The sequence below is a fragment of the Rattus norvegicus genome, chromosome 2, assembly GCF_021556685.1.
Source record: "Rattus norvegicus strain SHRSP/BbbUtx chromosome 2, alternate assembly SHRSP_T2T, whole genome shotgun sequence".
NCBI lineage: Eukaryota > Metazoa > Chordata > Mammalia > Rodentia > Muridae > Rattus > Rattus norvegicus.
In genome coordinates this window covers 207,864,303-207,876,788 of record NC_141535.1, presented here as the reverse complement: position 1 = coordinate 207,876,788, position 12,486 = coordinate 207,864,303, and the positions used below count along the sequence as shown (strand labels likewise).

General features: G+C 39.7%; 1 protein-coding gene across 3 annotated transcripts in view; it reads right to left on the bottom strand.

Moving 5' to 3' along the window:
- Plppr5 (phospholipid phosphatase related 5) overlaps window positions 1-12,486 on the bottom strand; it is a 125,935-nt gene that overhangs the window by 38,735 nt on the left and 74,714 nt on the right. For all 3 annotated transcript variants that reach the window (XM_087624849.1, XM_087624850.1, NM_001107720.1), the window contains 1 exon segment: window positions 5,048-5,224. In XM_087624849.1, the coding sequence (XP_087480975.1) occupies window positions 5,048-5,224 (177 nt within the window).

The following is a 12,486-nucleotide window of genomic DNA, read 5'->3' as shown; positions in this document are numbered from 1 at the left end:
TTCTTTAGATCAATAAAGCTGAACCCTCCTGCCAACAATACTATGTATCATGTTCGGAACAGATTTTTTGTCATCCATTTTTTTATAACAACAATATTATTGACACACGCTCAAAAACTATTTAATATTTTGCTAAGTATGATGGCTCTACTCTTTACCCTTGCACAATGTAGAAGGATGAGTGCCACATTTAGAACACAGTATAACTCATTGTAGGATGCTAACAGCACAGACTGATATGTGGCAGAAATCAAGGGGAAAATGAGAGAGCTAGGTGATCAGAGTTACTGCCTAGGAAGAATGGGACTTGTCCAAGTCTAATCTCAGTTATGTAAAGGATTTGGCTTGAGTTCTAAGGGGTGGGCATGGTAACAAATGCAACAAAACGATGCTTACTACACATGGAATTTCATTGAGCCTTTCAAAGTTACCTGTCAAGGTAGTCAACTAAAGTTATTCACTCATTCATTTTACCCATATATCAGACCCTGTTCCAGATACTTGCAAAGACAAGCAGTGAACAAAGTGAACAGAGTCTTTCTCTCTGGCAAGGATGGAGAGCAAGACACAAATATCAGCTGTGGTATCTAGGACTTGTGTTATGGAGTAATGTGGAGAAGGAATTAAGCGCAGGAATCTTTGTGAATATAGCTTGGCAATGGTCTCACTGTTGGAGGACTAGGGAGATGTAAGTGACGTGTGCGGGGTCACACACCTGCAAAGACAGGTCTCATATTTCCCCCTTCTCATCCACCATTAAAATACATGCAAAGAAAAAAAAACCAAAAACCAAACCAAAACAAAACAAAATCAGAATTCTTGCAGAACAAAGATGTAGGAATGGCAGGGTTTGTTGGTGATAAGGGAAGGGAGTTGATTGTACTTTCAAGAGCTGGATTTGTGTACACGGTAAAATGGGTAGGAAACCTCTCATTAGGATATAAACAAACAGATCATTGTGACCTCTAGAAGTATCTGGAGTTGATGTATTGGGGAGGGTTGTGTTTTCTTCTTGTTACTGGCAATGAACTCTTATAAACAAAAACAGCAAGGTAGTGGTATGAAGGATGTCTGAAGCAAAATGACAGCAAGGAACTGTAAGTGTACAGGAGATAGGAAGCAAGGCGTTCTGGTCAGAAGGACTGGTATAAGACACAAGGAATAACTGGGGTATTGGAAATGAACTTGAAGTAGATGAATCACTGGTTGTGGGGGATGAACCAGTAGAATGAGTCAGAGGCAAATGCAAATGCCATGTATAGATAATGGTGATCGGAGGAGGTGTCCTTCAACCAAGACAGTGGCTCGGAGTAGAGTCATATTCATTTTATTTTGGAATCATTTTAGAATACCAAAAACACTGCAAGATAATTGCCAAACGATTGCAAGCCAGAGTTGGAGTTGCTGCACAAGATAAATGCTCTACTGGGCTGTCCAAATGAGGAACCTGGGAGTCATCACAAGTTGTTGCCGGTACTTCATGCACACCATCTTCTGTTCCCTCAGGCTCTCCCCCCTCCCTTTCCTTTCCAAAGACTCTCCCTTCTCTCCATGTCTCTATGGTCAAATTTACACTGGTTTATTTCCCTCGCTCTCCATAGCATGTCTTCTCTATCTTCACCTGCAGTTTAATTCTAGAGTATATATTTAAAGCACAAATCTCCTAGGGTTAAAGGTAATGAGTGGAAGCAAACTATCACTCATGGAATTGCCCTTGAGTCATTCCTGTGGCCATTCGCTAAGCATGTACTATTCTGTTTACCCTTCTGTAAGTTCAAGAATGAGCCCTTAGGGACGTTGTCATTTCCCTCATTTAGAGAGAGATCCAGTAGCACAGAAAGGCTCAGTAAAGTAGACATTGGGGAAAAAATGGGAGTACACGAAGATGCTGGGACTCAAATTTGTTCTAGTGCTATTCCTTTGAAGGCAGTGGCTCCTAATTCATCTACAATTTAAACAAAAGTCCACATTATTCTCCTGATTCACACAGCCCTTCCACCCCCACTGTCATTCATGATGGGGGACTTGCACTGTTTTAGGATTCTACTCTTTCTCATGCATAATCTCTGTCATGAGCCTGCAGTATAGGAAGGGCAGCATGCTCGATGTTCCGATGTAGACTTTCACATTTACTCCGTGTCCCATGTTTTGTTCTCCTTCCTTGCTCAGAGTCCAGACCTATTTATTTTATAAGTTTCCCAAATTGATTCATCCTTCCTGAAAGGTATGTCATCCCAATGAAGTTAATGTCTCCAGTATTGTTGGTAAATTGTCTTTAATCTTCTAGGAAGCTCCATGTTTATTTTCCTTCAGGATAGTAACAAATTTAAATATGTAAGCCTTTTCTCCCATCACCAAACAGAGTGCTTGTATTTGGGTAGGGATTTGGCAGCATTTTATTTTATGATGGAAGAGAAGGAATGGGTTTGAAGGAGTAAGCGAATCCCTAAAACAAAACTCTAACTCCCACTGGAGATGGGCCGTGCGTACATAAGCTTCCTTGGCCCACCAATTGTTACCTATAGGCATTCACAACAATCAATTTTCATATTTCAAAATTTTCGTATTTCAAAATTCATATTTAGTCACATGGCTGAAGCACTGTTGTGGTGTGAACTGTCCATGGAGTCATTTTCTCATGTGTCATATTATTTTTTTTTATTTTTTTTTTATTAACTTGAGTATTTCTTATATACATTTCGAGTGTTATTCCCTTTCCCGGTTTCCGGGCAAACATCCCTCTCCCCCCTCCCCTTCCTTATGGGTGTTCCCCTCCCAACCCTCCCCCCATTGCCGCCCTTCCCCCATAGACTAGTTCACTGGGGGTTCAGTCTTAGCAGGACCCAGGGCTTCCCCCTTCCACTGGTGCTCTTACTAGAATATTCATTGTGTCATATTATTTAAAGGGAAACCTTATACTCTAAATAAGATACATTCTTTGATCGAATATGCACAATGGAGGGGCTTGAGCTCAGGGCAAATTTACAGTATACCTCTTCATGTATCAAGTTCTCAGGGACGTATCTGAGAAGCCACTAGGGTTCTGGTTTTAAAGGTTCTTGTTAGTACACTGTGATGCTTTCACAGCAGATAGCAATGGCAAGGAGAAGAACCGCGGGAGGCTGATGAAATGCCAGAGACGATAATCTACACCCAGGGAGCTGAATTCAGTGACATAATTTTCATCAAATTTTTGTTTTGTTTTGTTTCTTTTAAATGTTAACCAGTTTCAACATCGGTGAGTGAAAGCAGGGAAAGTTTCTGATCCATTCTTCCTCCGGAGTTTCAAGAGGCAAGAGAATTCAGAGAGGCAGAGGTGTTAAATGATAATTTTAGCCCAAGTCTGTTGCTGTAGTTAGATGATGAAATTTAGCCAAAAGTGCCTGCAAGACTCAACAGTAAACAATCTGCATCGGACCTAGGACTACACCTGTAACCAAGCAACTGAATCTCAGCCATTCATTGCAGCTCAGTTTCTAGCCAATCAGAGGCCATGAGCTGTCAGACTACTACCATAAAAGGCAGTGAATCAGGTTACTTTTATATCTCCCTGTTCTCTGACTGTAAATGCAAGCTCAGTCTGTGACAGGGAGGGACGTTCTGAACTGACTATTCAACCTATCACGGATTTTTTAAAATCTTTCCATCGAAGAGTCTCCCAGTGACCTTGAGAGTCGCAGTGAATGACGCTACAAGAAAAAAAAGGAAGCAGAAGCTCGCTCAATATGTGGAGCGGACATGCACCACATATTGCTACACGGATCTGCTACAGGAGGTTTTAGAGGGAGCATTTCATTTCAAATTCCAGGCACATCAGTAGTATTCAAACATATAAATGGACAGCTCACACACATTTTTTTCACTACTCATTATTATCTAGAGAAAGGTGGCTGAGGAAGGAAGGAACAGTAGAGTAAGAACAGCTCAAACTGTATCAAAATTGACATAAAGCATTTCTTAAACCATAACGTGTCCCTATAGAAGCCTTTCGATTTATAAACTATACACTTGGTCATCTAGGTAAGTCAGTATGAACCCCTACAAATAATAGAGTGATAAACCTGAAACTCAGACTAAAATCTTCTAACCAAATTGTAGATACACTGCAATCGCAGACACACATACAGGTGGCACACCGTTAGACGTCTCTGCACACCCTTCACTGTGTGGAAGACATGGCTAGGCATGATTATGTCTCTGTCACTGTCTCTGACTATTTAGTTCCTGAGGTGAAGTGATACATTTTATAATCATAGGCGGTGGCAACCTTTGTGGAACAGATCTCATACAGCACACAGATTAATCACATGAGGCTCTTGGGTCCTCCAGGATATTTTAATAAAATAGAGGTAAACTGGCCTGGGGAATTTTGTAATTATACAAACAACTCAGTCTGCAAAACTTAATTGAGGAGGGACAGGCAAGATTGCTTAGAGGAATGGTTCTCAACCTTCCTAGTGCTGCACCTCTTAATAGAGTTCCTCAGCTTGTGAAGACCCCAAAATTAAGTTATTTTTGTTGCTTCTTTGTAGCTGTAATTTTGCTACTGTTATGAATCCTAATGTAAATATTCGATTTGCAATCCCGATGAAAAGATTGTTAGAGCCCGAAAGGGATAGTGGTCCACAGGTTGAGAACCATTAGGTTAGTAGCTCAACATACTTGATCACCGAGTTTAACCTTCAACCACCACTTGGTGGAAGGAGGGAACTTACTCTTGCAAGTTGTCTTTTGGACCTCCACATGCTTGACATGGCACACGCGCACTTGTGCATGTATGCACATCCATGTGCACACAAATGTAAATATAAAAACTAGTTTTTGAGATGGACTCTTTAAAGCATTTCTCCATTTTATATAAAAGTATTTTATGTATGGAATTAATTTATTATTCTTCCCCAAACCTGATCTTAAGAATAAATAAGCAAGGAAGAGGAAATAAGTAGTCAAAAACATCATGTTATATACCCCAGTGATTCATCCTTGCCTTTTCTTAGAGGTGGTTTATTGAAAGTTTACTAAAAATAATCTTTAAAATTGTACTTACCAGAAATACTGCTATCGATATTCCAACTAGAAAGCCTGCTATCACGTCTGACCAATGATTCCGATATTCTGCTACTCTATTGAGTCCAGTAAGAAAGGCCAAACACATTAACCCCAAGCACAGGACAGGCTTAGCCAGTCTGGTTCCTTTGGCTTTGATCGTGTTGGTAATGTACATCTGAAATAGCAAACAAAACAAGACTTTACACAAAAGCATTTTCTTCAGATACACATGAAATGCATTATGTATAAATTACAAAAATATATTTATCAATAATATATGTCTGTATGGTTTTAGCAATCAACTCCAGTGTTGTTTATAGTTTAAACTATAGTGTTTTTATAGTTTAAAAAATGTTGACTGTGTGCTGTTTGAGGTGTGTAGCCCAGGCTGCCTTCCAACTCCTTATTTAGCCAGAGTTGAACTTGACTGTTGGGTTCATAGTTGTGTCCCACCACACTTGGAATGAATTTTTGATGATGATTTTATAAGTGTGGAATTTAAGTGTGCCAATTATTTAATTATACTTATCTGGCATGGCCATTTGTTATTAATGAGCATGTGTGCACATACATGCAGGTCATGATCAGATATATCAGATCCCCTGGAACTGGAGTTACAGGCAGTTGTGAGTTGTGGATGTGGATGCTGGGAATCAAGCACCAGCAGTATGTTTTTATGTGCCGAGACATCTCTTCAGTCCTATAACAACCAATTCTTATGCAATAACATCAATCATCTGGGAACAGGAAGACAGTTATCCCAAGTCTCCGCCTGTCCTCCACCTCACAAACATTTTCATTGCAATTTGGTTTCATCTGAGTTTATAGGTCAGATCACTCCCAACATTATGATTAGGAAGGGAACACTGATGCGGTAATAGTGTTTCCATCTGTATGCACTGTATGGAAAAGATATATACTTGATCAAATCAGAACTGTAAAACTTGCTAGAAAAAGAGTTAAGCGGCAATTTCTATCAAATTGTGCCTGTAAAGAAGGTAGTCTAGTCAGAGTGGAGCCAAGGCTGGCTTTATATGTTGTTGTCTGAAAACATGAGATTAAATACCAATACAGAGCACAGAGTGTCAACTGGTTACACGGAAGAAAATAAATCCAATTTGTGAGCCGGCATGTTCAGCAATAATTTGGTTCTACTTCCAATGTCATTTATTCCATAGCTTCATTGCTCAGAATTCAAATCACAGATCATTCTCTTAGTGAACCTGTGGACTTCAAGTGGATGCTGTCAGATAGTGTTCAAGTAAACCATGCTGAAATTGTGGAAGAAGCAGGTTTGAAAGTACAACTAGATTGCATAGTGTTGATATCAGGAATATCTGGTATATAGATGGATATAATGTACTATATACTATAATCTTGACTATTATCTCAAGTCAGATAGAAAATACATTTGTTTGTGAGGGTAGACCAAAAGAGCAGTGTCAAAATAATGACCATTTTAGAATACTGTGAGATCCAGTAATTCTCTTTCTTGCTTTCCTTTTTTCAGAGTAATGTCTGCAGCCTGTTATCATCCAAAACTCATGAGCAGTTCAAACAATTCTAGATCCCCATGGCCATTCTATCCCATCCTAATTTGTGCCAGGGCTCAATATTCCGAGTTAACTATAAAAGGAAGGAAAAGGGATTGGCTCAGTTGGCCAATGACTTCTGGAGTAAGATCTGTAGATTCTAAGCCTGTGTTCTGAGTCCTTAATCATGTCAGTTATAGAATACAGGGATGCCCAGGGAAAGATGAGAAAGACCAAAGGATGCTTCTTCCCTTGTGAGACAGAGTCTTAAAGAAATCTGCCCATGAGAATAAAAAAGAATGTCAAGCTAGGGAGGTTTTGCAGTGATCCTGTTAAGAGGGTAATCCCTCACGTGAATGGTGCATGGAATTTGGATCTCTTGTGGAGTCTTCTGTAACACAGACGGACGGTTGGTTGATTTCTTCAAATCTACAAAACTCAAAAGATACCCTAGTCTTATTCAAATAAATGTGAGTTAACTGAATGAAACAGATCATGCTAATATCTCTTATATCTGCCACTTAGTGAGTGGTTTCTGTCCAAGACAACGTTTTTAAAGGCTTTATCTCACTAAATATTTAATATAATCCTATAAATTACATATCATTACTATCTTCATTTTATAAATGAAAGAAATGCATTAAGACACAACTTATTGTGGACCACACAACTTTGTTTTTGAGGTGGCACTGGTAGCAAACTAAAAATGGAAAGGGCCTATGAAGAAAGGACTTAGGCACTTCCTGATCATAAGGCTTCCTTCCTATGTCTTATTTGAATTGCCTTTTTGTGGAGGGGCAGGAAAGAAAATGGCTAACAGACTTAAAAAGAGATAATACGAGAGAACTGGAACTAAACACACAAAAAAGATGCCACAATGGCATTCTAACAGTGACAAGATACCCTGCCCCATCATTAGGGAAAAATATGATGAAGGACAAAATCCCTGAAGAATCTCTATGGCTTTGGTAAATGCTTGCCATCAGTCCCCACAGGCCCTCTTAGATACAACTTAACTCTTGGTCAATTCTGTTTGCTCCAGGCAAACTTTTGGATTGGGCTATAGTTGCTTCAAATTCAAAGATGTCTCATTTCCTAAATTACCCTTGTAACACAAGAAGGTTTACAAAGAGGTTATCAAACAACCTCACCACTATAGAAGCTAAGGTAAAAAGGCCTTTATTAGAAAGAATTCAAGTTTTGCTTTTCTTCTATTAAAGTCGAGGCTAATGCCCCAACCCAGAATGGAATGCGGGAGGTCACAGAATTTCCAGAGCTGTGGGAATAAAAAAGGTGACAAGAATTTTCCAAACCATTAACATAACATTAAGATTGATTATAGCAGTGCTTTGTAAAATACACATCTTCATGGTTGAAGCATAACCACCATGAATATAACAGAAGACAAATTAGAGAAGTTTCCATTTGAACTTGGCAACTCTCTAGTACTTTATGAAAACAAGTGGCGTGTAAAGAGTTTATTTGTGTTATCCTTGCAGAAATTCTATTACTGCTAATCTGCAGAAGGAGAAATCATAGCATAATGACCTATCAAGGAAGCTGGATATAGGACAGGAATTGATTATTTATGCTGTGTTGGTTTCTAATTCACTTATGAAACCATCTAGGTTAACCAGATGTGAAAATGTAGCTAAAATAAACACAAACAGAAGGAGAGTGATTTGAGCAGGATGGTGTTTCCTCCATCCTCAAGGGTCTGTGGATGCTTGCAGCCTATGCATTTAGCTATGTTACCAGTCCTTATTCCATACATGCCCAATAGCAAGAAGATGCAGAAGGCCAAAACTCATCATCTGATTCTTGTTAATATTCCAGTATATATTTCTTCATATTTATCTTTCCTTATTTAAATATATACAATAATTGATATGTATACACATGGTTTTTGCCTTTACAAAAGAATATCCACATATTTAAGAAAATGCACATATGTTTATTAAGCACCTACTATGTGCCAAGGGCTGTGTTAAATTTCTCCAAGGAAGAAAGATCTAAGGTTTGATCCAGAAGGATAATCATGGGTGATCCAGGCTGAGAAGATCCAGGGGAAACTGAGAGTTTTGTGGGGAGCTAACCTAGGTATAGGATGCAACCAGGTTAATCCAGTCATGTGCTCTCAAAGAACCTTGCTCTTATTCCTGGAACTCATGCCACTGGGTCTTACTTGATGCCCTTACTCCAGGGAAGATATAGAAATCAAGTCCAGTTCTTCACTGTAAACTCTGTGCTTGGCACTTAGCCAGACTTCCAGGGGGTCCTCAATAAAATTGAACTTAATAATGAGAAGATTGAGTGAGGTGCTCGTGCTGAGTTATGAGTGAGAGAGAGAGAGAGAGAGAGAGAGAGAGAGAGAGTATTTTTTAACATCTGCCTTTCTGTAGAATAATGCAAATGATGTGGGGTGGGCAAGCAGTGAAAGGTACCCTAATCCCTGGTTGAGATAGGTCAATCCCTGGGAGACCCTAAAAGGAATGGCAGGTGCATTCCCATTTTCCTAGACTATCAAGGCCTCAGGTAGTTGCACTCCCCAAAGACTCCTGTAGAGAGGTTTTAGACAGACCAGTCATTTAGGGCAATGCCTGAAGCCCCTCCCCTACAGGTGAGGACCTGACCACAGGTCATGCAGGCCCAAGACAGATCAACCACAGAAGCGGGACCACGCCTCCAAATATGTAGATGAGCTCCTCCCAAGCTCTCAGGCCAAACCACAGGAAGTACCTGCGGTCAGACACTGACCCGCCCAAAAACTGTATTTAAGAGTCGTGTTCAAGATTAAAGGTGTGCGAAAATTATTCCATCATCTGAGAGCTTCTGTCATAAGAGCTGTAACACTGCCACTTGAGGAAGAGATCTGCTCTCCTGAAATTATCTCCACTAGAAGCTCCCCTGCACCTCTTGCAGTCAGCTAGTCAGTCTCCTACTGGCTCAGCCAGCCCTAGCAATGGAAGCCTTGGTCAGTGGCAAGGAGCAGGATCTGCAGCAGGGGCAGCTGAAGCTGCCCACTTCCCCCCATTCTAGATCTCTCCACCTCACCTCAACCTGCACACCTAACTGGGCCAGAGATCCACTATGAAGAGCCCTTGGGCGTCAGAGCCCTACAATATGACATTATGCCTCCATTTGTTATACTATTCCATTAGAATGACCTTTATCCTTTCCCTTCAATACTGATATGCATAGGCCTTTTACACAGTGGACATCCAAAACTTACTGCATAAAGGAAGCATGAAAAAGGTATAGGTGGGAAAAGGTGAACTTTGAACTCTCACTGCCTGAAAGTAAATCACAATTTAAAATTATCTTAAATATGCATTTGTTTATTAAGCTGTTTCCCTCCTTTTATTGTTTGTCACTTCAGGAGCAGTATCTGCCATGGAGAAGTCACTTGTGACAAAAAGAATTTGAGCCCCCAGAGGAAATCTATGAGTCTTCAGTTCCTTACTCAACATCCCCTAGTTGTAGCCAGAGAGAAAGACTTGGTGAAGCTATGTTTGGAAGGAACACAGATAAGCTCTGATAAGGCAAGGAAAGGTAAGGGATTAATTTACCACTAGAATGTCCTCAGGGTTGGTCACCAGAAGACAAGTTCACTTTAGCCCAAGAAGACCCATATTTGACTTCTGACCTTTGAAACTCTAAGAAAATATTCTTAGTTATTCAAAGTTGCTGTGTTTGTGGTATTTTCCATGGAGAATAAAAAATAACTATACTCAAGCAGTACCTGTTTAATGTATGGATTAATACTAAGATCTATAAAAATGTTTTATGGGGTAAAATCAGTGTTCTATAGTGATTAGAACATACCGCTTGGAACTGGAAATAAAAGGCAGGCATGTTCCAAATGTAACACTTACATAAGGCAAATCATGGTGGTTCAAATGAGAATGGCTCCGAGAGGCTTATATAACAGAATGTTTGTTATCCAGTTTGTGGAACTATGGAGAAACCACTAGGAGGTGTGTACTTGTTGGAGGTCTGTCATGAGTGTGAGTATTGAGGTTTCAAAGATCATGTCATTTCCAGTTAGCTATCTGTGCCTCATACTTGTATATCAAAATGTAAACCTTTAGCTACTGTTTCAGTACCATGCTACCTGTATGTTGCCAGGAAAATTACATGCTACAATGCTCCTAGCCTGATGGTTATGGACACTAACCATTTGAAACTGTAAGTCACTAGTAAACTCTTGTATAATTTGCCTTGGTCATACTGTCTTGTCACTGCAATAGAGAAATAAGACACAGGTAAAGCATATCTGTTTACATTGCTATGTAAAATTATTATATATATATGTATATAAATATATATGTATATGTACATATATGTATATGTTTATTTTTTTATATTTATTTATTTTATGTATATGAGTACACTGTAGCTGTCTTCAGATACACCAGAAGAGGGCATCAGATCCCGTTACAGATGGTTGTGAGCCACCATGTGGTTGCTGGGATTTGAACTCAGGACCTCTGGAAGAGCAGTTGGTGCTCTTAACCGCTGAGCCATCTCTCCAGCCCATATGTATATGTTTATTAACTTGTCTGCTTTTTTTTATTAAGTCTTGTATTTTTAGAGCAACTCTGCTATGGAGTAGTCACCTCTGACAAGAAGACTTGTCATTTAAAATGAACTTGTCATCTGGTAGCCAACCCTGAGGATATTCTAGTGGCAAATTAATCTCTCACCTTTCCTAGCTTTATCAGAGTATAAAGTGTTCCTTCCACCCTTGGCTTCACCAAGTGTTTCTGTCCAACTACAACCATGGGACATTGTTTTCAAAGACTCATGTGATTGGGTACCATATTCACAAGAAATAGCAAGGAATTGCAGACGTGGAGATTTGTAGTGGATTATAAACACCAATGAAAAATAAGATGTTACCCCACAGTGTGATAAGGATTAATACACTGGCATAGCTAACCTGCTTAGCATAGTATTTGGTTTGCAGTAAAGCCAAAATACCTGCAGTTGTTAAGGTGAAGCAGAAATGGGAAGCATTGTACTATCAGGATTGGGAAGCATTGTACTATCAGGATTGGGAAGCATTGTACTATCAGGATTGGGAAGCATTGTACAATCAGGATAAAGATTCTGAAGAAATGCCTAATGCATCCATCAGGCGCTCATCAGGTTAAAGATAACATCATGGCCAAGTACGAGGAGGATTCATTCTCTGGTCTTCATGATTCATCACATTCTTATCATGTTGTTTCATCCTTTCCTCCTTTCTATTTAAACCCTGAAGGGGTACGCCACTTGTTTACTTATAAATGATGACCATGTGCTCTTACCCATTGGTTTTCTCTTTGCAATTGACTAAACAGCTCAATATTCTCCCCTAAGGTAAATAACTCAGGGACCAGACTTCTGAAAAACCTGGATCGCAAATGCACAGGTAGCCATGGACTCGCAGCATCATTTTGAGTAGACAATCTAGAGAGATGCTCTCATATCCCTCTCTTTGGATATCAGAATATTGAAAGACTAGACTCCAAAGAATTCTTTAAAATCCCTGGAAATTTCGTACTACACAGAACAAAAAGCTACAGGCACAGTTCTAGCCAGAGGAGGAACTTGCCTCTCAGGAAGAGAGTTCACAAAGTTCTGAGTTTGTCTTCGTCAAATGATCCTATGTGTATTCCTTTTCTATTGCTGTGAAAAAACACTGTGACCAATGTAGTTTATAGAAAGACTGGTTTGTTTGGCTTACAGTTTAAGACAAATATGAGTCTTTCAAGGTAGTCAAGTAGGGCAGCCATGGAGACAAGAAATCAATGCCCACAGCTCATATCTTAAAACAAAAGTTCCCAAAAGAGAGACCACACTAGACAGGACAAGATTCCTTTCAAATCCCTCCTTCAGGGACACATCTTACAACATGTCC